Raw genomic sequence first — 24,157 nt, 5'->3', positions numbered from 1 at the left:
ACGACCACCCTGAGGCTAGATATCCTCCTGGTCTCAGAGGATACCAAAAACATCGTCTTGTTGGAACTGACAGTGCCGTGGGAGGACCGTGTGGAGGAGGCCCACGAGAGGAAATGGCCAAGTATGAAGAGCTGGTCATAGACTGCCGCAAGCAGGGCTGGAAGGCAAGGTGTATGCCCATCGAGGTTGGCTGCAGAGGTTTTGCAGGGCAATCGCTCTACAAAGCCTTGAGTGCACTGGGCATAAACGGAGTGGCGAGGAGAAAGGCCATCAAGAACACCACAGAGGCAGCGGAGAAGGCCTCGAGATGGCTCTGGATCAGGAGAGGAGGTCCATGGGGAGGAGCGAATGCCACCTGAACACAAGTCGTGGTCTGATCAACCACGGCTGGGTCGCCTGGGTGAGGGTGTCTGATGTTGAAAGACCCGAAACACCCAATGATCCCAGGTTACATCACTGATGATGTGTTCAGGAGCATCTATCGATGTATTTCTATCAATATGACTACTTTCATTTACATGACATTGCTGTGTCCCAAACATTATGGTGCCCTGAAATGTGGGGGACTATGTATAAAGAAACCAAAATGTGTAAAAACGGCCTTTATTAAATTCTGACAATGTGCACTTTAACCACATGTGATTTATTTCCTATTACAAATCTCAAATTGTGGAGTACAGAGGCAAATAAATAAATGAGTCTTTGTTCCAAACATTATGGAGGGCACTGTAGAATGCCTTGTTTAATAACCCTCAAATTATTGTATGTCACTGTTGAATTTAGGAAGAGTGGAAGAACATATCTGTTTTATGGAATGTAGTTTGAAATCTTCTAATCAGTAGATATTGATGCCAAGCATTTTTGTTTCTTTGATAAAATGTATTTCAAAAATTATATGCTGGAACTGATGACAAAGGTTTAAAACAATGTTAAGTACTGCAGATGCTACAAATAGAGGCATAAGATCCTGGAAATTTATAAGAAGGGACTGCAGATGCTAGTTTAAATCGAAGGTAGACAGAAAATGCTGGAGTAACTCAGCGGGACAGGCACCATCTCTGGAGAGAAAGAATAGGTGACGTTTCAGGTTGAGAAGAAGAGTCTCGACCTGAAACGTTACCCATTCCTTCTCTCCAGATATGCTGCCTGTCTCTCTGTTACTCCAGCATTTTGTGTCTCGATCTTGGAAATTATCAGTGGAAGATAAATCTGAGAGGAAAAAAAATCAAAGTTAATAACAGCAACCCTTCACCAGTTTAGAAGTTACATTCAGAGGGATGGTGGGAGAGAATTATAATTGGAAGGTCTGAGATATGGTGGCAGCAGTAGGAATTAATTATCAGATGATGGTGTATGGCAAAAACTGATGGAGAAGGGGGACATGAAGGACAAAAAAAATTGGCTTGGAGAGCATTTTTAAATGCTTGCCAGAATCATTGTCAACAAATACTGTACAGAATATCATCTGATGGAATAGTTGAAACAATTGAACTCAGTGAGCAAAGAACAAACTGCTTAAGGAGCTCAGCAGGCCAGGTAGCATCTGTGGGAGCAAAGAGATAGTTGACATTTCAACCCTGCATCAGGGCATAGCTTTTTGCTCCAGTTTACAGCGCCTGCAGTCTGTTGTATCTCTACTGAACTTGGTGTTGAATCTGAAAGGCGGTTTATGTCCCAAATCAAAAGCTCATCCTCAAACCTAGTTCTGTTGGAAAAATATAAGACCTGGACATCAGAATGTATTCTAGGCAGAAACATGAACATGAACAGTAGCGTTCAGGTGACAAGATGACCTAATCTGCTTTGATTTCCAAGTTGCTGGTAAAATCACATTGGGCAGCAAACCATTTACGTGTAAAAATCTATTTTATTACAGAACAGATGCACATTGCAAATAGCCCAACACCATATTTTTGTACTTGTTTTTGAAATATAACAGCACTTCACTACAAATTCCTAGTATGTTATCTTACTGTACCACTTGAAAGGAACTGATAATACAAAATCAAAACATTGTGAGGATTAGATATCTGAAATAAAAACAAAATGCCTGAAATACTGAACAGGTGATTAAGTGCCAGTAGAAAGAAAAATGATAACATTTTAAATTGAATTTTGAGTAGTGGATTTTAAAATGGACATTAAACATGTCTCCAAATTGCATTGTAATTCTCCAAGGCCAGTGTTGGTAATTTAAGATCTGCTTTCGTATCAATTTGTTCAGTGCGTTAGGATTTTTCTATCTTTTTCTAACTAATGTTATTGTTTTCTAATTAAAATGGTATTAAATATTGAACAGTACAGCACAGGAAGACAACTTTGGTCCACCACAATGTCCATGCCTACCATAATGGCAGCAGATAATCTATTTCTTTCCATTCCCTGCATATGCAGTGCCTATCTAAAAGAATCTTAAATGCCACTATTGTATCTGCTTCCACCACCAAATTGGCATGCGTTCCAAGCACCACCTGTTTTCTCTCTTGCCCAGCACACCTCCCTTAAACTTTGCCCCGCCCATCTTAGAGCTGTACCCCCTAGTCATTGACATTTCCACCCTGGGATAAAAGCTGACCGTACCCTATCTGTGTTTCTCATAACTCATATCAGATCTGCCTCAGATGTAACTCTTATCCCAACTGCCCACTATGTCCTCCTCCTTGGTGACTACAGGTGCAAAATATTCATTTTGTACCTTGCCTACATGGTGAATACAATTGCAAAGTTCTCATTTAGTATCTCGCCTACATGCTCTGACTCGAGGCATAAATTCTCTTGTTGATTCTTGAGCGATTTTACCTTCTTGGTTACTCTCTTATTTTTAATATAGATGTGAAAAGCCTCAGGATTTTCTTTAATCTGACACACAGGACATGTCATGGCCCCTTTTGGTCTTTCCAATTTGCCACTTGAGTTTGTTCCTGCTTATTCCTCAACATATATCTTGATAACCATTTTTGTTAATGGGTTCTAAAAATGTTTTCCAATGCAAATCCTATTTTTATAAGGAGAAGAGAGAGAATTAGGAAATTAATTTACATAGTCTTTTCAACAGATCTTACAAAATATTTTCCAGGAGATGTGATGCTTTTGAGTATTATCATCATTACTATTATACAATACATGGGCACATACCCTGTGTATATATATATTGCGACTATGTGGGAGCTTGTTATACTCCTGTACACAATGTTGCCCATATGTACTCTTTAACAATCGTACCAATGACCAAATAATTTTATTTATTGTTAAATGTTTGGCAAGACATCTTAACTCGCCTCAATAGCGCCCATGTGTTCTTGTTAATCAACCTGGTTTAACATCCCAGTCAATAGAAAACAGGAAGTCTCTCTCTGAGTCTGAAGGTAGTGTGTTTAAATAGCATTAGTGATTTGAGCACAGGAATCTTGGCTAATGTTCCAATGCAGCAGTGAGAGAATGTTGTACTGTCAAAATTGCAGTGAAAATAATGAAAGTTACTTCCATTGAAAGTAGTTTTCACTGTGATTCACTGAACTTTTCAACATTGTTTTAAGTGGAATGGGAAACTTAACTGAGTTTTTAAATCCAGAGTGAAAAGTACAAACAAAGTGATTTGGCTTATGTTTCTGACTACTTCGAAATTAGCTTGTATTGCACACAGGCTAATCTGTAGGTTTAGATACAATGTACGTGAACCATTTAAAAAAAAAAAAATTGACTTTTAGATATGAACTATTTCAAGAGATTAATATCTGAAATGTGTACTACCTACTTGCCAACTTGAGTTATGAATATTTTGGAACTTGATTTGAAGTGAGTCTCCTCAAACTGGACCATAGAAACATAGAAAATAGGTGCAGGAGTAGGCCATTCGGCCCTTCAAGCCTGCACCGCCATTCAATATGATCATGGCTGATCATCTAACTCAGTATCCTGTACCTGCCTTCTCTCCATACCCCCTGATCCCTTTAGCCACAAGGGCCACATCTAACTCCCTCTTAAATATAGGCAATGAACTGGCCTCAACTACCTTCTGTGGCAGAGAATTCCAGAGATTCATCATTCTCTGTGTGGAAAATGTTCACACAGGACCAGGACCAATATAAGATTGTGTAGGATCTTTGAGCACAATTAGAAAAAGTGTTGCGAGGATGAAAGTTTTCATGAAGATGGAAGATCATGATAATCTTAATATTTTCACCACACTAATACTCCAGTGAACTGGCCTAATATTTCTGAGTTTAGGTTCATTTCCTATCCAAACAATTTGAGACTCAAGGAACTGCAGATGCATGTTTACTAAAAATGACTAAGTGCAGGAGTAATTCAGCGGGTCAGGGAGCATCTTTGGAGAACATGGATTGGTGATGTATCAGGTTTGGGCCCCTCTTCAGACTTTGACGGTTTGAACATTGTAATACATGAGCATGTGGCATAAATTCTAAAAGTTCATCTGACTGGAACACCTGTTTCACATCATAGTGATTTATCCCTATACCCGTTGCAGCCATTCTAAGGTATCTCTCCAACCAGGTAGAGGTTAATATACAGCCTTGACATTGGCATTTTCATGATTAATTAAAAAAAAATCTATCCTGTCCATATAAATTTGTATATTAATGTGTTTTTCAGAAATAATACAATGACATTCTAAAAATAGTCAGCATTATCATAATCTATATTTGTTGCAAGTACACATTATGATCCAGAACAAGGTTACACCAGATGTATTAATTGTATATAAATTAATTTGTTTTCTTAATTTTATTCCTAGGATGTACCAGGAGAAATTAACATCTCTTAAGAGACAGCTCCAACAATTACAGGAAGGTAAGTACCATGTTTTCAAATCTTGGAGTGAGTGGCTAAAAAAATAACAGAACGTATGTCATTGAGTGGCGGCATAAAATGGCAAATGACATTCCATCTGTATTCATTTAGCTAAGATGAGATAAGATAAGATAAGATAAGATAAGAGATAAGATAAGATAAGAGATAGCTAATGATTTACAAAGGATTTCTGCATCCTCCATTTGTTGTGTTAAAATATCATACCTAATGTAACCATTTGTTTGAAGTAATACATCTTTGTATTATAGGTACCTTGCAAGAATATCAGAGAAGGATGAAGAAATTAGATCAGCAGTACAAAGAAAGAATACGAAATGCAGGTTAATTTTAGTTTGTAATATCTTTAAGATTAAAACTCTTTGTTTGATTGCTTCCACAATATCTTCTGCAGCTACAGATTATAGAATTCAGTAATGTTCCACAACATTGGATCTCAGCCAGTTGGTTTAACAATATTAGAAAATAGCTTGATCTTGTCATAGCTAAGCTTAATTTTGGCCACTCGCAAACATTTTTGACTTTTTTGGTTAAATTTATATTTTATATTACTATAAACAGAGTTAACACCAATAGTGTCTTTAAAAAATGGCGTTGACTGAAAAGACATGAAGTGTTTTATATACCTTAATCATAATAACAAAAAATATGCCATTAATTTATTGTGGCATGGTAGATTTAGAAAATAATTTTTTGAGTGATTAGTTAATGAAAATGCATGTTAAAAATGATGCCAACCGCAGATTCTGGTTTATTTATTAAAAAAACACAAAGTTCTGAAGTAATGCAGAGGGTCAGGCAGCATCCCTGGAGGATATGGTTAGGCAACGTTTTGGGTTGGGATCTTTATTCATCAGATTGTAGTAGGGAGAAGAAATCTGGAAAAGAGGCGGGGCAGGACAAAGCAAGGCAAGTGAAGGATTTTTTTAATTGGCAGGTAGTTGGACAAAAGCTAGAGATGTAAGATTGTCCCCTTCAACCTATATTTCTTCCTCTGGTTTCACATTTAAAGGGGCTGTCCCACTACGGCGACCTAATTGGCGAGTTTAGAAGAGTTTGCCCTCGACTTATACTCGCAGCATTGTCGACATGAGGTCCTAGAAGGTCTTTGTAACTCTCAAAAATGCCCGCGAGTAAAAAAAGGTCGCCATGGAAAAAATCAATATTTTTTTTTACTCGTAGGTTTTGTCGTAGTAGGTTGGCATGTTATTCATAGGTAATCAAGGATAGTCAAAGGTAATCAAAGGTAGTTGAAGGTAGTCGTAGATAGTCTTCAACATAGTCGAAGGGAGATTGAAGGAGTTCGTCTACACTCTCCACTATTCGGTGTCCAATTTTCCCGAAGCTAGTCGAAGCTAGCCTTCAACATAGTCGAAGGAGATTGAAGAAGGTCTTCTACATAGTCGAAGGAGGTCTTCAAATTATTTTTCAAACTCTCCTAAACTCGCCAATAAGGTCGCCACAGTGGGACAGCCCCTTTACTCCTCTTTCCTTATTTTATATTCATAAACAGTGAACTGAGGAATAAACGTAGCTGTTATTATTTAATATTCTTTTGTATGATTTTTTTAAATAAAGTTGGAAAACATCAGAATTTCACATTGCATGATTTAGACCAGTGCTTCTTAAACTATTTCAGTGTCATTCACCCTTGAGTCTTTATCACAACATTTCATTCACCCTCAACTAAATTTTCTTATGTTTATTGGTAATTTTCGTCTTATTCTCCTTTATGTATAATTTTATATATAATTTATTTTGTCACATGAGCAAAAAACATAAATTAACATTTCTTAAGTGTTTATTTTATTCAACTTTTTGAACAACCTAAAAATCTGTAAATAAAACTAGGAGTAAAAAAAAAGTTTAATTACCACTTGGAGTTGGAAAATCATTCTATTAGAATGATAAAAAACCATTCCAACGTCAAAACACTTGGCTTCAGCCCCATCCTACCGTTTTGGGCTTTTATTACTGCAGTTTTTGTCTTGGAAAACTAGGTCAAACAACCTTGTAGTATGTGAATTAATATATTAGTATCCAACTAATATAACTTTCTATAACTCTCCCCAACGAAAGCTCACAATACGACCAAATATCAACTCTGGTAGCTAAATTGCTGCACGTAGTAAAATTAAGGGCCTGTCCCACTTGGGCGTCATTTGCTCATAGCAGGTGGCGTGCGAGGATTTTGAGGATTCCTAAATCCCGGGGCGCTGCGTGCTACCGCGCGACACTGCCTACGCCACCACATCTCATCATGCGCCATGCGCATGTAATGCACGCCATGCACGTGTTTCGCGTGCGTCGGACACGTAAATGATGACGCGTAAATGACGTGCAAATAATGGCCAAGTGGAACAGGCCCGTTACTGTTCTACAGCTCTTCTGGGCTTCCCTGAAAGGTTACATTACAGTCAATTTGGGAAATATCCTGCTACTTTGAAATTAGAAAACCATAGGTAGATAGAAAAACTCATATCAAATTTCCAGCTCCACTGCCGTTAAAAACAATAAGAGTTTACCAACCACTTTAATGGCAATGCCTTTTTTAAGTATAGAAACAAATCTATGAATATCTGAGTAAATTGTCATTCGCCCTTCATTCACCTCTCTAGTTCATTCACCCCAAAATAACTTCATTCTCCCTCGGGTGAACCATTCACCAGTTTAAGAAGAACTGGTTTAGACACAACAGTTAACAACTTAAAAGTGCATGTTATTGATGTGAACATTTTGTTTGTTTTTTTCCTCCAGAGCTCTTTCTGCAACTGGAGGTGAGTGTTTTACAAATTAAAAATTTCCTTAGCAATTCAGTTAAAATATAACTATCTTAGTATAAATTAATGTGTTATAATTCTATTCCATGGCACTATGTGCTGTACTTGGAAACATTATGGTGCCATATGATAATGGAATGGAACTTCTGTTTTATTGGACAATTATTTACATTGCTTCTACGTGGTTTTAACTCTATGTGGAGGGAAATAAATGTATTGTCTTTCTGCTTCGCCTCATACCTAGCTGTTAGAGGTCTCTGAACAGATTGCTGCCAATGAGAGTTGGCATAGTAATAATAATAATAATTTAATTACAATAATTGTGTAGAGCAGGGGTCGGCAACATTGTTCTACATGGGGGCCAGGGCGCATGTCTGTGAGTGGATGGCCGGCCACATCTATCACGTGTACACATGGATCCCACCCCGGATGGCAGGTATCAAATCACGTGTTCACAGAAGGTAGACAAAAATGCTGGAGAAATTCAGCAGGTGAGGCAGCCTCACGAAATCCTTGCATGTCTCACCCGCTGAGTTTCTCCAGCATTTTTATCTACCTTAGATTTTTCTAGCATCTGCAGTTCTTTCTTAAACGTGTTCACAGAAAATGCGTGGCTGTGCTGGTGGCTTTGCGCAGGATGCTGTTCAGCCAGATCTCCGTGCTCGGGGCGGGCTGGATGATTACGGGGAAAAAATCTGCCTGTGGGCCGGATGATTTCGGGTTACGGGCCGCATTCGGCCCAGGGGCCGTAGGTTGCCGACCCTTGTTGTAGAGTGTGTCTATACAATTGAAGGTATATGACCTTTATGGTTAGATGCTGTTCAAAATATTCAATATTTGAAGCAACAAAACACATGTGGGATTCTTCTCTTGCCCACGAAGGCTGGGTTTTCATTTACTCAGTTTCAAGCGTATGATGTTGGAAGAGAAAAACTATTTTCTGGAGGATTACTAATATGGTAGATCAAGATAAAAATTGCAGGCATGTGGGAAATAACTTGTGCCCTGTTTAATTAGAGGGGGTACAGCATATTTTGCAAGGAAAGGGGCAAAATGTTTTTGTTGTTCTTTTCATTTGGTTTTTAAGATTAAAGCTTGTGCTGGAGATAGAAACTCCCATATTTCTGCCCAAAAGTTGGCAAAAAACTTTATTCAAAGGATGAATCACACTATATCTCTGTTTGTAAACTGCTGAACATCACTCAACATGCTCAGAGCATACTGCTTGCTTTAAAGACTGTCGCAATTTGCCATTCCAAGCACTTTGTCACAACCATACGTGACTCACAATGGCCATTCTATTTTTGAAAGACCTAATGTTAAAGTAACATGCAAATCATAAAATGCTTTCCAGCATACGTGAAGGACCATTCTGCAGAACTAAAGGGTTTAGCACCAAATACCTTGTTCAACAAGGAGTCATGGTCAGATTTATTATTTTGGGAGCAACGCCGTCCATGTGATAATTGCTTGTTTCTAAGCTTCCCCCCAGTCTAGTTTCAGGAAAAACACTGAATCAAGCACTTGAAACAACAAAATGTTATTTTACTGAAAGCGCATCACAGATCACACACTGTAACTATCCCACCGCGGGTTCGATCCTCGCGTCTGCCTGTTCAAGCCCTCTAGGACTCGCTCAGACAGAGGCATGCCAGAAGGTTACGCAGTCTTGAGCGCTCTTCCAGAAGATTGACGCTGAGCCTCGTGATCACGGACTTTTATATGTCCCGGGACCTCGAGGGGCCGAACCACATGGCTGGTCTCTTAATCACCCAATTACAGATATTGATTAACCCCATACATAACAGGTATTTCCTTAACCCAATGATACAACAATTCAATACGTTGTATTCACAACGGACTTCGAGATGAAGTCAACTTGGAAACATTTACCCTGATTAACAGAAAACCCAGACAAGGCTCAACACCTCATCCAATCAACAGTTGGCTAAGTCAGACTCTGCAACATTATTTACAACTATTTACAAGGCGTATGTCTGGTTTGCAGCCATCCAATCCATTCTATGCATTTTGCACCAGATTGACAGGGTTTACAAGGCTTCCCATTATTTGCTTGCAAATTGTATCTAAGCTCCAGCCTGTCCCAGCTCTGCAGAGAGTAATTCCAATTTGACCAAATCTCCCAGCAACCCTGAAACTTAACCCCATTTTGAAGTCCTAGCTGGTCCAATTTAGCCAGGATTAACACATGCCTTTCTCAAGGTACAGTAGAGTTGCCAAAAATAGACATGTTAATCCTGTATCTAATCCCCTCCATCCGTTCCCTCCAACCTTCCACAGTCAAACCTAAACCCTAGAAAATCCTAAGAAGCTTGGGACAAAGCCAATTACCATCACGCACTCATGCTTTCCCACAAATTCACTATTTCTATTTCACTTGAACCTATCCCTATTCTATTATCTATTGAACCTCTTGTATTGTACTATGTCCCTATTCCTATCTGTTCCCTAACGTACTCTTTATTATTCTAGGATCAATATTAAATAGCCTTCTTCATACTCACACAGTGTTACTATGTATATCTGGTGACAGGTAATCTTATAAATTTCAGCTGGGTTCAGTCCAGATTCCCCTCCAGGCATGACTTTAATTTGAAACAAACCATAACCAAATTCAGTCTCAGCCTTCAGTTTATTATTCAAATTTCAATGCCCATTTCCTCTTCTCATTCCACAGCATGGTAGCCGATTATACAATTCCCTTCCAATTGCTGTGGAATTCCCAGCTGTTCAAATTTAAACAATTAATTTATTTTGCTATTAATTTCATCCTAAAAAATGCCAAATCCAGGGACAATTTCTTTCCACCTTGATAACATAAACCTCTTTACTATCAAGGGTTAAACAATTCAAATCCATTGGGCGAATACACATCGGCTCTACTATTCCCAATACAATCCAAGTTCCCCCCCACAGTTCACCAAGTCTGACCTCCATTTTCTCTTATTTATGTGTGCACTCCTCACTATGATATGTTAATTCTCCACTATGTTGGTTCTTTACTCGATTAGCTCTTATTATGTTAGCTTTTTACTAAGTTGGCTTAGTTCTCTGTCTAGGGGTTCTCGCTTTTATTCTACTGGCTTTGTTCGTTGTCTAGGGGTTCTCATTGCTAAGTAACTCTTCTAGATGGTTAGCATTGATCTTCTGAGGGGAACATACATTTTCGATCTACCTCATCATTTTATTCTACCACCTTGCGATTCCAGGGTATGTCTTAATTCCTGATATCTGCTAACGTCTGTCCCTTCCGTAATGGTGACTAAATGGTCCAGTCCTGTCTTTGACTATCTCCTGTGGGTGAGACAAAAGAAGAATGCTAAATTAACAGTCAATATACCTAACAATTCTAAGACTGTATCCAATAAGCCCTTTTTGAATTAATTTACTTATAACTAAATTTTGCCGCAAAGTGAGTATTTTGCCCTGAATCACAGAGAAATTCCTTTTCGTTCAGATTCAATTCTAAAGAGGAGCCATCCCAACAGTCATTATAAGTTGTTAGCATTCTTTCTTTTTTGGAGATGATTCAAGTGTCCTTTATTCTCTTTCCTTTTATTCTTCCAGTAGCTAGGTGATATTAAAGTTGGGCACTAGGGTAGGTCCTTTATTCCCCCTTCCTTATGATGGTGTTGGTTACTAGTGTTGGTTACTAGTTGCCATTTCCATTCCTCAGTTGTTATCTCTTCCCACGCTAGTTACTTTGTTCCCTTTCTTACTTTCTTTATTGCCCCTTGATTTTTCTTCAATCCAGCTATGTTCTGTCCTCACTGGACACTCCTTACTCCAGTGACCTGAATGGGTGCAGTTTAAACAAGCTCCTTGATTTACAATCTTCTTTGCTCTAGGGGGGTTTCTGGGGTAATCATAAGAGGGTTTATAATTTTCTTCCATAAAATTTCCAGTTTTCACTATAATAGTATATACAATCCGCTCATTCTGATAAATAACTTGAGAGGGATCTAGAGTAGGGGTCATGTCTCCACGCCCACAATTCCAATGTGGGTTGGTGAGTCAGGGCTGAGAAAATGGGTTAGCTTGAGTAAATGGTGTGCTTGAGTTCTCTTGGTTCCTGATATTCGGACCATCTCTCTCTTTGGTTTCTTGGGTCCTAGTAGTTTCTTAAATTAGAGGACCTCCCGTAATTCCTTGGATTTCGGATGTCTCTATATTCTCTAGGATCTCTAAATTCTTCATAATCCTGGAAATCCCTTCTTTGACTCTTCTTTTTCATCTGTTTCTTCGTTGGACAGGCCCTACTCCAATGTCCCATCCCTCCACAAGTATAGCATTGGTTAGGCAGCATTGTGGGTCTTATTCTACCCCTGGGTTCCATTGAAATGGGCTCGAGATTGGGAGTATAGTAGCCTGAATAATCTGGAACCCTAATTTCTCCTAATTTGTCATTTGCTGGCACTCTGGGTATCCATGGTTCAGATTTAGGTTTTGGTAATTCCTCCTTTGCTGGGCGTTCACTTTCTCCTAGTTACAAGATAATTTTCCTGGTTCCTACCTTCCTTCCAATAATCTCACAGCTCTGGCTATTTGACTGGCTCGGCTCTCAGACCAGTTCCTGTTATTAGTTTTAATTAAATCCGCTATTTTAGTGGGGGGGACAATTCAACAAGACCGTGCCATATTGAGGGAAACTTACTCTATTTTGATAGTCTAAATCACCTGATTGGTCTATATATAATCTTGAAATGCGGTGTAGAAATCTTTCTGCTCCTTCACCCTTCTCTGGTTTTATTTCCAGGACTCGGCTTAAATCGCCTGGTTTCTGAAATGTTTTTGCAAGTACCGTTAAAACAGCCTCTTCTCTTGCACTGTCATCCGTTACCGCGCCCGCCAATGCTTCATAAATCGGGTGTCCTAGGGCTACTAGAAATTTGGTATTCTCAGCTGGATTAATTATCTGTTGTATGGTCTCCGTGAATCTGCATGATATACACGCATGGTGGTTCGCAAATACTCTATAAAGGCGGCAGGGGACTTCTTCCTATCAGGGATTCTGTTTAGTACTGCCATTATTTCATGGGGCTTCCACGGCATACGGGTGTCTGGAACGCGGGGATTATTCATACTCACTGCGCTGGCCGAATCTGCTATACCTATTCCTTCCCTTACTGGTAACCTCCTATGGGCTACCTGTTCAATTCGTAAGCTTTCAGTTACGTCAAAGTCTATTTCGGTATCTAGAATCACTGTCTCATCCTCCGATAAACCTTCCGGTTCACTGGGGGTCTCCCGATACTGCCCAAATAAATCATTCCTTTCCACCTGAGTGATCTGCCTTGGTTGTGGCTCACAAAAATACTCTGGCAGTTGCACTATATCTAACATACCTTCCTTTTCTTGAAACACCGGAGCTAACCTTTTCGTTCTACTCCGAGTGCCATAAGCCACTGGGCGATCTATCAGTGCTGGCATAGATAAGATCGAAGGATCTGGTACCTCAGTATCTGCTGTTGGTAAAATCTGTTCAGATGTAGAATCTGCCGGAGTTGATATAGATTCTGCAGACCTAAAATATTTATTATGGACACAAGTCATACACGGTGCCAGTGAAGCCTGGGAAACGCAAAAGGAACATGGTGGGAGCTGTGAACTTCCACTGACGTTGACATTTGTCTAAATACTCATCTTCTTCCCCTCGAAATCAGCACTAACCCTCGGATTCTTAATCTTTAATTTTACAGGGACTACTTTTCTTCCAGGTAATCCACCTTACCCTTGTTGTGAGTGTTTCCCTTTATCTCCACTCCTGTTCCTACCACTACCTGGAGGTCAATCTTGCTCATCCTTTAGTTCTAATCCAAGCTTAGCGATCGCTTTTTCCCCAACTCGCCAGTCTCTTGACCTCCTTATTTGCCTTCCGATCCTCGAAATATTTTCTCCATAACCCTATTAATTCTTTTGCACCCTCATTATTACTATGCTGCCAAATGATTCATTCTATGTATTTTATCCCTTTTACTGTTCTAATTCCCCCGGCAGTCATAGCTTATTCCCTAATTTCTTATTTAACGCTCCTGATAAATTTCTTAATTTCTGTCTACATTATTCCCCATGCTTCCTAACACCTGAAACAGATTTACCTAAATTTACCAAGCACGCTCCTAGATAATGGCTAATGGTTCAAAGCGATCTCACCCTCGTAACTTGTTAATCCTTCTTTCCACCAGTTCTGTTCTCTTATTCAAATTCGTCTCCTTTTTCCCCACACGTCCACACTCTTTCAACCGTATGTTTTGATTGAGAAAATCATCTAAAAATGATTTTCAGAAGCGCAAATAACACAGTCCACAAACAAGATAACACGCTACCTATCACTATCAGGCACAACCACACTCCTAAATAAACCACAAACATTCGTTATTATAAATCATGCACTCTAATGCCCCTGTCCCACTTAGGAAACCTGAACGGAAACCTCTGGAGACTTTGCGCCCCACCCAAGGTTTCCGTGCGGTTCCCGGAGGTTTTTGTCAGTCTCCCTACCTGCTTACACCACCTGCAACCTCCGGGAACCGCACGGAAGCCTTGGGTGGGGCTCAAAGTCTCCAGAGGTTTCCGTTCAGGTTTCCTAAGTGGGACAGGGGTATAAGTAATCTTCTTCGTGGCACAATCAATCAGTGGGATGACTCCTCCCCCGACGCAGCGATTGAAGGAGTACAACCCCTGATCAAACCATTCAGATTCTTACAAAACAATCTTAAACAAATATGAATATCTAATTCAAACACTACTTAAACACACTCTCGCTTCAAGTTTTTTAATCTGTAAACACTCGCACAAGCAGCAACACAATGACGGTCCGCGGGCTTAACACGATCTAAATCTTAACTTTTAATTTCTCCAAATTTATTTACGTACAGAGAATATTTACAAAATCTGGATCCTATAACAGTACGGAAAGCTATTTTTTACAATTTACAAAATGATTTAAAGCACTAACGCACAACTCACTGACGCGTCATGCTGGTATCGCACAATGAACCTCTCCCTCTGATACCGAAGATTTTCCCCTTCCTAGTTCACTATTTGCTGAGCGGTAGTATTCCCTAAATTATTGCTTTTTTTCCCGAATGTTACTATCCCTCTGTTAAGACTGGGCTTCTATTTGGGGACCTCTATCCATCCTCTCTAAGTTCGACAGAATTAGTGGTACCCTTCGCTATTCGGATGACTTTTCGTCAAGTTGGGAGGCTCTCGTCTCTCAGGTACTCTTCGCTATTGTACTTCCGGTGGCGTATTGTACTTCCGGTGGCGCTGGTGCCAGCAGCCTCCACCTACAGCCCGGTATCTTTTTGTTTTTTTGTTTATTTAGTTATGTAAAAGTGTATTTTTTTGTGTTTTTTTTGTGTTTTCATGTGGGGGAAGAGGGCACGGTGCGGGGGATACCGTCCTTCAGCCGCTTCCTGGTGAGGACGCGACTATTATTCGAGTCGCGTCCCCCCCCCCCCCCCCCCACAGCGGCCTACCTACCTGGATTGGCGCGGCCTTTCCTGCCGGGATCGACCGGAGCTCCAGCAGCGGCGGGGCAGCGCTGGAACATCGCGGGGCTGGTGATGCCTTACCGGGGGTCGCCGTTTGGAGTCCGGAGTGCTGGACCTGCTGCACCAACATCATGGAGCTGCGGTTTGCAGAGCTCCCAACGCGGGCGGCGCTGACTAACAACACGGGGTCCTGTGACTCTGCCCAGCTCGGCCTGCGGACTCAGGAGCTGTGGACTCCGGCAGCGGGAGGCGGCTGATCGGGAGATCCGGGCCGCTGAGGAGGAGGCTGCTCACCGTCGGGGTTCGGCGTCGGCGTTCTACCAGCCCGGCGTGAGGGCCTGAACATCGGGCCACCCGGGGCGGCGACTGCGGGTGCTTGGAAGGCCCCGACTACGGATGGACACGGAGGGGAGGCTGGCTGGACTATGGTGCCGTCCTCACCTGGGTGCCATTTATGTTATGTTGTGTCGTGGACTTCTGTATTTGTGCTTTTTTTTAAATTTTAATTCAATTTCAATTTTATTTTTAATATGTTTTATTATTTATTTATTATTTATTTTTATAATTTCTTTGTGATTTTTTTTTAATGATACTGCCTGTAAGGAAAATTCATTTCGTTGTCTCAAATTGAGACAATGACAATAAATTGAATACAATACAATACAATACAATACTATCAGGTACTAATCAACAATCGACCAGAGGGTGACTATTCACTGTTGATCAGCCGCTATTCGGAATCGATCACGGACATGCACCAACTTCGAAGTTCTATATACAGGAATTCGAATCCCACCTTACGCAGAACTTCAATATGAAATCCAGTATTTGGAAATTTCACTGCAAATATAGACTTGAACTCCTAATTTTTAGTGCGTATCTTTCTTACTACTCTTGAATCAGCTAAAATTGCCCAATTCTTGAACAAACTAGAGTATTCCGGCCAATCTATACCCAGTTTATCCAAGCTCGGTACCTTCTCGAGGCTCCTCGTCCTAAACTTCAGGGAGAGACTCAGATACCTACACACAGACACACCACACCCTCTGCTAAGTACCGAGGATCCTGTGTCTAGCCGCTTTGCGCTGTGAATTATCGATGCCGTTCTTCGAAGTGCACCTTTTCAATTCGCGCTCAAGGCAGTGATCTGATCGAGGGTGAGAGCTGTCTTTTAATACACCACCTAATTCGGAAACCAAGTCTAACTCTGGGCCTCACCTCGGCCGATGAAGCGAATTTGGCTCTCGTTAAAGGCACCTGCAGTCTGCCCAACTCCGACCAGTTTTAGGCCTCTAACCAAGGAAAGGGCCTCTAACCCAACCCCACCCTACCAGGGCCTCTAACTCCAGCCTCCAACCCAAAGGCGTGCTAACCACTCCCCTGTGCTTGCTAGACTCTGTTCTAATGATCTTGATTAGACCCTTTCCCAAGCGAATGGTCGATCCGCTCTGATTCATGAAGTGCCGAAATTCAATGCGAAAACTGCACTGTGGGCCCAATTTCTGCACTCGTGATCGAAATAGCTCAGCAACCATGATCGCAAACTTGTGTTTCGGGGTCTTTTGATTTCCCGGACGAGCCACCAAATATAATTGCACTTTCTAAGCTTCGTCCCAGTCTAGTTTCAATAAAAACACTGATTCAAGCACTTGAAACAACTTAATTTTATTTTACCAAAAGCGCATCACAGATTACACACTGTCCCTATCCCACTGCGGGTTCGATCCTTGCGTCTTCTGTTTAAGCCCTCTAGGCCTCGCAGAAGGCTACACGGCCCTGAGCGCTCTTCCAGAAGATCGACGCTGAGCCTCCTGATCACGGACTTTTATGTGTCCTGGGACCTCGAGGGGCCGAACCACATGGGGGTGGTCTCATACTCATCCAATTACAAATATTGATTAACCCCATACATAACAGGCATTTTCCTAACCCAATGAAACAACAATTCAATACTTTGTATTCACAACGGACTTTGAGATTAAGTCAACTTGGAAACATTTACCCTGATTAACAGAAAACCCAGACAAGGCTCAACACCTCATCCAATTAACAGTTGGCAAAGTAAGACTCTGCAACATTATTTACAACTATTTAAGATTCAAGATTCAAGATTCAAGTCATTATAAGTTTACAAGATGTATATCTGTTTTGCAGCCATCCCATCCATTCTATGCTTTTTGCACCAGATGACAGGGTTTGCAGAGCTTCCCATTCTTTGCTTGCAAATTGTATCTAAGCTCCAGACACTCTGGCACCTCTCCGCAGACTGTCCCAGCTCTGCAGAGAGTAATTCCAATTTGACCAAAGCTCCCAGCAACCCTGAAAGTTAACCCCATTTTGAAGTCCTAGCTGGTCCAATTTAGCCAGGATTAACACATGCAAATTGTCCTTCCTCAAGGTACAATAGGGTTGCCAAAATAGACATGTTAATCCTGTATCTAATCCTCACCAGCCGTTGATTGCAGTTGATTTTTTTTTTCTCTCTAGCACTGCAATTTAAACTACTCATCTCAAACATAACTGGATTGGTGGGAACAATTGTAGAAAAGCAGCCCATGTGGAGACTCTTTTTGTTTACAACAATTGTTCAAGATACTCACTGATTATGCTCTTAAGTGACAATAGCAGAATTGCACTTTTTGGTATAAGATGGTTACATTTATTCAAAGATCTATCTAAAAGTGAAGTTTTAACATTGTAGAAGAGGGGGCAGGCAAGTTATGAGGTGATGCATTTTTTTAAAAAGTTTTTATATTGGCCTCTACCAGTTTCAACTTGTCAATATATTTTTCTACTTTTTCTACTGATTTGTACATTCTGAAGTAAGTAATACTGAAGTTTTTGATTGGTTCTATTCTAAGCTACTTTTACTTTTAAAGCTATTATTATGAGCCATTAAATGTGTTTCTTATTGCAGACAGAGCAAGTGGAAAGGAATTATATTAAAGAGAAGAAAGCAGCAGTGAAGGAATTTGAAGATAAAAAGATTGAGTTGAAAGAGAATCTTATTGCTGAATTAGAAGAAAAGAAAAAGATGATTGAGAATGAGAGACTAACAATGGAACTCACCGGAGGTGCGTGGAACTAAAATTTATCGTCCCTTGAAGTATTGCATGGAATATTTGATGTTAACAAGTTGACTTGGGTTTTGACAAATTGAATTGTGGTAGCACAGTAAAAATGTGTTCTCTAAGAACTGTTAAATTGAAAATTATTAATCATTGAATTTAGCTGTAGTTTAAATGGTAGAATGTGATATGATCTGAAGGGGAGAGAATTATATGCAAATACAAATGCACCTTATTAAATTTTCTGAAGTCATGCTCATTTTCAGTATTTGCAAACTGAGTGAATGCTGTTATGGGCCTGTCCCACTTAGGCTAGTTTTACACGACTGCCGGCGACTGTCATAGTCGTAGTAGGTTGCCGAAAACTGTCGAATGGACCCCCTTCAACATAACATTTGAAATAAAATCATTACTTTAACAACATAAAAAAACAAAGTCAGCACCGGCGACCACCCACATCACCTGGCGACAACCTACCTGGTGAACCATGATCACATTGAATGGCGGTGCTGGATCGAAGGGCCGAATGGCCTACTCCTGAACCTATTGTCTATTAACTTGGCAACAATTACGACAGTACCTACGTCAGGAGAAGTCAAGCTACGCTCATTGGCGTCAAACCCACTGTTGCCGACTGTCTCTGAAAAATTTCCAGCAGCGACCAGAAAGACGCTACGACTCTTTGGGCGACAGAGGAGACTACTCACGATTATACAGGTGACACCCCGGCGACCATGTGGCAACAGCCTAGTCGCCTGAGTCGCCTACAAAATAGCCTAAGTGGGACAGGCCCTTTACATGTTGTGCAGGAGTATAACATTGCTTGGGATTTTGCCTTCAATGCTGTTAACTGTATTTGCATATTGCAGATTCTATGGAGGTGAAGCCAATAATGACCAGAAAGCTGAGGAGGAGACCTAATGATCCTGTTCCAATACCAGACAAAAGACGAAAACCTGCACCTGATATCCTTTAGTTAAATTAAATATCTGTCTTTCAGATAATTCAGATACTAATGATCTGTAGTAAGCCATTGACGTGATGTGTTTTAATTATTAATCTGTGTCACAATTATGAATTGAATCACTCTGCCATTGGTGCTGTAATTTTACCAGTTAAGGGCCAAGTTATGGAATTTTTAAAGGTGGATAGGAGATTAAAATATTTTGAGGAATATTTTAGGCCTGAAAGCAAGTTCTGAAGCTGCAGCCACTAGTGGTGAATTGGTTATTTGGGGATGAACAAGCCATGTACATATCTCCGAGGATTCGAGAACTGGAGAAGAATCCAATGGTGAGAAAGGATTTGAAAATGCAGTTTTCAGAAACCTCAGGTGGTGGGTGAAAGTGACATTAAGTTAAGTTTTGGATGAACCTTAGAAGACCTGACAGACCAGGAGTGTTTGGAATGTTGAAACTATCTTTACAAAAATACAGTGATGATAGTTTCAGCAGTTAGATAGATCAGTTTCAGTTTAGTTTATTATCACGTGTACCATGGTACATGAAAAGCTCTTGTTGCGTGCTAACCAGTCAGCGGAAAGACAACGCAGATTATAATCGAGTAATTTACATTATGTGGATACATGATGATGGAAACTAATGTTTAGTGCAAGGTAAAGCCAGTAAAGTCCGATCAAAGATCGCTCAAGGATCACCAATGAGATAGATAGTAGTTCAGGAATGCTCTCTAGTCGTGGTAGTATGATGCAGTTGCCTGATAACAGCTGGAAAGAAACTTTTTCTGAATCTGGAGGTGTGCGTTTTCACACTCCTATATTTTTTGCCCGATGGGAGAGGGGAGGAGAGTGAGTGGCCAGGTGTGACTTGTCCTTAATTATGCTGCTGGCCTTACCGAGGCAACATGAGATATAAATGGAGTATGGATATAGGAATCCAACTTTTCATGACAGGGAAAATATGTTGGAGACAGGTGTTGGTGTGGCCTACTGCAATTGGGTCTAAAAGTACAGAGAAAGCTAATACAAAGACTGCATTTTTTGGTCAGGAATACTTAAGAAAAATAAAATTTAAGGAATTCTACCAAAGAAATTTAGTTATGTTGGGCACAGATTTTAGAGGGGACAATATATTGTAACCGTATGTTTAAAGGTGCTGTGATGGAAGATTCAATGGCTGTTTGTGAGGTTTTTTCTGCTCTACATCTGTGAGACCAAGCGTAGGCTTGGCGATCGCTTCGCCCAACACTAACCAACCTGATCTCCTGGTGGCCCAGCACCTCAACTCCCCCTCCCATTCCGAATCCGACTTTTCTGTCCTGGGCCTCCATGGCCAGAGTGAGTCCTTCAGTCTGAAGAAGGGTCTCGATCCGAAACGTCACCTATTCCTTCGCTCCATAGATGCTGCCTCACTCGCTGAGTTTCTCCAGCATTTTTGTCTTCCTTTAGTTGATAATTGAGATAGATTTGAGGGAAAGGCAAACCAGAGAGTACTGTTAATGAAGATGGTTGGTCAGTAGCTGAGTACAATTAGAATCAAGGGAGCAGAAGTTGAGTCTGATGATACGGTGAGTTTGCAGAGCACAAGGAAGATAAGAAACTAGGGCAAGATGCAAGTGTGGAGCAGTGGATGGGAAGACCACTCAAAGTTAGATCTAAAGATCCACAGAAAAGGAATGAAACAGCAGACCAAATGGTCTTGGTCTGGTTGACATAGTCCATAAGGTCACTTCAGTTGTTACTTACAGAGAAGTTTGAACAGGTGAAAAATGTAAGAAGCTGTGGGTTATCCAGTATCTCCAGGATGATACTGGAATGGTTCCACTGGACTAAATCAGCCACCTGTTGTATGGCAATTAGTATTGGAAACCTGTGGGCTTCATTAATGACACGCACACATCTTTTCTTTTTTTGTAATTGTGTGCTTGATCCATATAAATCCAAATTACCTTGACTTGGAATGGAGATGGGATCTGGTACCAGAGTGGAAAAGGATACTGAGTTTAATGTGGTTTGAGATTGTGGGCAAGGAGTTATATACATTAGTAGCTGTAGAAATGTTGTAAATGAAGGTTCAAAGTTAGGTAGTTGAAACTTGGAAAGTGTAGATGTGAGGAAGTGTAGCTGGAAGGGACATGGGAAACGTATGTGAAGAATAATTCAGATGGGTTCATTTCTGGTTGAGATGGTGAGAGTGGTCAGGCCACATAGAATAGTAACAAAATCAAGTGGATAAGCAGGAATAAAAAATGGAATTGATATGGAAGGCAGTTCCAGGCAGGCTGGGTATTCAATGAATTCTGAGGATCGAACGTATTCGCTTTTTAAATGTGGTGATAGGAGTGAAACAGGTTGAAATGTTTGAAATAAAAGCATGATGGTAGCGGGGAAATACCAGATTTTAGTTGTCAGTGAGACCCATAACATCACCGCAACAGGCTGGGCAGAGCAACTATTTGAATTTATACGTGGCAAGCTCCATTTTGGACTTGTTAATCCAATTATCCATACTAATCCTATGTATGAAAAGGGCCTTATTTCAAGTGGATGGAGATTTCTGATGGACCATAGCATGAGGCTTGGGACTGATGGTTGACAAGATGCATATTGTAATGAACAGATTAGCGTAGGAATTGGCCCTTTGGCCCACAGTGTTTGTGCTAACCATGATGCCAGTTTAAACTGCACATCTGCCTTCATGTCTTCTGTATCCCTCAATTACCTGTCTGTTCATGTTTGTCTAATTGCCTGTTAAACATTGCTATCATATCTGTTTCTACCACTTGTCCTGGCAGCACGTTCCAGGCACTTACCTCCGTTGCTTTAAAAATAATCTTGTCACGTAAACCTCCTTTCAACTTACCCACTCTCTTAAAGTTATGCCATACATAGAAGAAGAAATAAACAAGTGTGATTAATTCAAGGAAGATATATTATATCACTACAGCGTGATATATTAATCAGAATCCTAGAAACCATTTTGGTGTGTTGTGCTTAACGATAAATACCGCAGTTAAATTACTTGTTAACAGAAGAACAGATAATGGAGGATCTGCGAACTCTTAATAAGGTGATTTACTTGCTACTCTAAAAATTGGATAATTAAGTGATTATGTGCTAAGAGTTTTTGCTAACAAAACGTTGATTCCTAGGCAAGCATCATATAAATTGAGATGCGACCAGAATAAAACTGGAGATAAGAAAATTGTAACCATTTACACAAAAGCATTTCCCTTCACTACACCTGGGTGTATGTGAATGTGACTAATAAAATACCTTTGATACCTTTGTCACTGCGAAGTGGAAAATATTAACAATGATACTGTAATTTTTTTTTAATGTTCATAAGTCTGGATATTTTGCTCACAAGGTAATCAATACATGAGACATCTTTTCTTCCAACAAATAAATATACTTGCACGAAGACCCAATGTCCGGTCTTGATTGCTGGGCATACCTTTTACTGGTGATGGGTCATTAGTTTTTAAATACGTTGCATAGTCTGATGAAGATTTGGCTGGAGTGGAAGATCAGCTGTTTCAGAACAAGCTAAAATGTCAAGAATTTCATCCCATTGATAGTTGTAGGTTTCTCCTATTTTGAATTGCTAAACTGCTGTTGGCAAAATGGGCATCCAGAAAAGCAGTTTATTATAGCAGCGTATTAGTCAAACACTCAGAATGGGCCAGATTCTGCCTGAAAGGAAGCTTTGATTTAAAAAGGATTTTAAATAGAGCAGCTTAGTTTGTGAATTGTTAATTGATGATTAATGTAAATATTAACCAAAACAATTACATTATTTTTTTCTTAGTTTGTGCTCATTGGTCAGTGATCTGAAGAAGTTTAATTCTCAAAGAAACTAATACTCTGTCTCTTAATTTTCAGCTCAAATCTCCAAAAAGACCAGGTAGTTATGCTTGTTATATACATTTGCGTGATTATAAAAATGGCTTAAAAACTAATATTGCACAGTAAAAGTAAACACTGGCGAAACAAGGTTTTTGTTGCTCCAGTCTGTTCCTTCACCCATTGTTTTTTTTATTATCAGCATCCCCGTCTTCTCCTGAGCATCTCCCCAGCACACCTGCTGAAGCGCCAGCACAAAGGTATGAAGCACGAATCGAAGATGGAAAATTATATTATGATAAGAGATGGTGAGTTAGAAATTCGCATTTTTTCTATACTTCATCTTATTATATTTCAGCATAATTGGCACACATTCATGTACACCATCTTGATGCTACAGCACAAACATGCTTTATTTTGATCATTACATTTTGAAGTCAAACAGCTAGTAATTGCTTTTTTATTCTACATTATTAAAGTAATTCAACTATATTTTTAAAACCATAAAAGATAACACCATTGTTTAGTTGCCGTTGTATGAATTTCTATTTCTTTAAATACTTTTCTTTAATTTGTGTGACTTGGGATTGAACAAATATCCATTTGCTCCCCTCTGGATGTAAAATAAAAAGGCCACTAGATGGTGATGCAAGTCCACTATTTCCAAACCTTCATTTGAAGCATTGCTAGCTCCTATTGTAGTTAAGATTCACAGAACAATTACCTGATAATGCTGATTACTTCCCTTGGGGATGTAGTTGATGCACACAGCATGCTCTGAGTATGAGCTATATTGATTTAAAGGTTTAAGTTGTCCATTCTAGATTTTTATGAAAGAAAAAACATGAACCAAAAATGATCAAATGTCAGAGGAAAATGTATTTGAAGCGGGCATTTACTTGATCTTTGAAATGATGGAACTGAGAGTTTTATATAAACATAGGTAGTTTGGAGGTAAAGCAGTGCAAACCTCTTTAAAGATAAAGGTTAATGAATAGTGACACATGAAGCTGCAGATGCTGGTATCTTGCATGGAACACAAAGTGCTGGAGTAACTGAGCAGGTCAGACAGCATCCCTGGAGGACATGGATAGGTGACGGATAGGAGCACATTGGAACACATTGCCAGGGTGAAGGTGGAGGCAAATACGATAG

General features: G+C 40.1%; 1 protein-coding gene across 2 annotated transcripts in view; it reads left to right on the top strand.

Annotated features, from left to right (window-relative positions):
- The window catches only part of suds3 (SDS3 homolog, SIN3A corepressor complex component), a 70,062-nt gene that overhangs the window by 30,492 nt on the left and 15,413 nt on the right, over positions 1 to 24,157 (top strand). For both annotated transcript variants that reach the window (XM_055655578.1, XM_055655579.1), the window contains 8 exons: positions 4,757 to 4,812; positions 5,082 to 5,153; positions 7,588 to 7,607; positions 18,048 to 18,204; positions 19,068 to 19,163; positions 22,165 to 22,226; positions 23,042 to 23,063; positions 23,205 to 23,310. In XM_055655578.1, the coding sequence (XP_055511553.1) occupies positions 4,757 to 4,812; positions 5,082 to 5,153; positions 7,588 to 7,607; positions 18,048 to 18,204; positions 19,068 to 19,163; positions 22,165 to 22,226; positions 23,042 to 23,063; positions 23,205 to 23,310 (591 nt within the window). The remainder of the gene's footprint in view (positions 1 to 4,756; positions 4,813 to 5,081; positions 5,154 to 7,587; positions 7,608 to 18,047; positions 18,205 to 19,067; positions 19,164 to 22,164; positions 22,227 to 23,041; positions 23,064 to 23,204; positions 23,311 to 24,157) is intronic.

Source organism: Leucoraja erinacea, chromosome 25, assembly GCF_028641065.1.
Source record: "Leucoraja erinacea ecotype New England chromosome 25, Leri_hhj_1, whole genome shotgun sequence".
Taxonomy (NCBI): domain Eukaryota; kingdom Metazoa; phylum Chordata; class Chondrichthyes; order Rajiformes; family Rajidae; genus Leucoraja; species Leucoraja erinaceus.
This window is presented reverse-complemented; position numbering and strand designations above follow the sequence as displayed.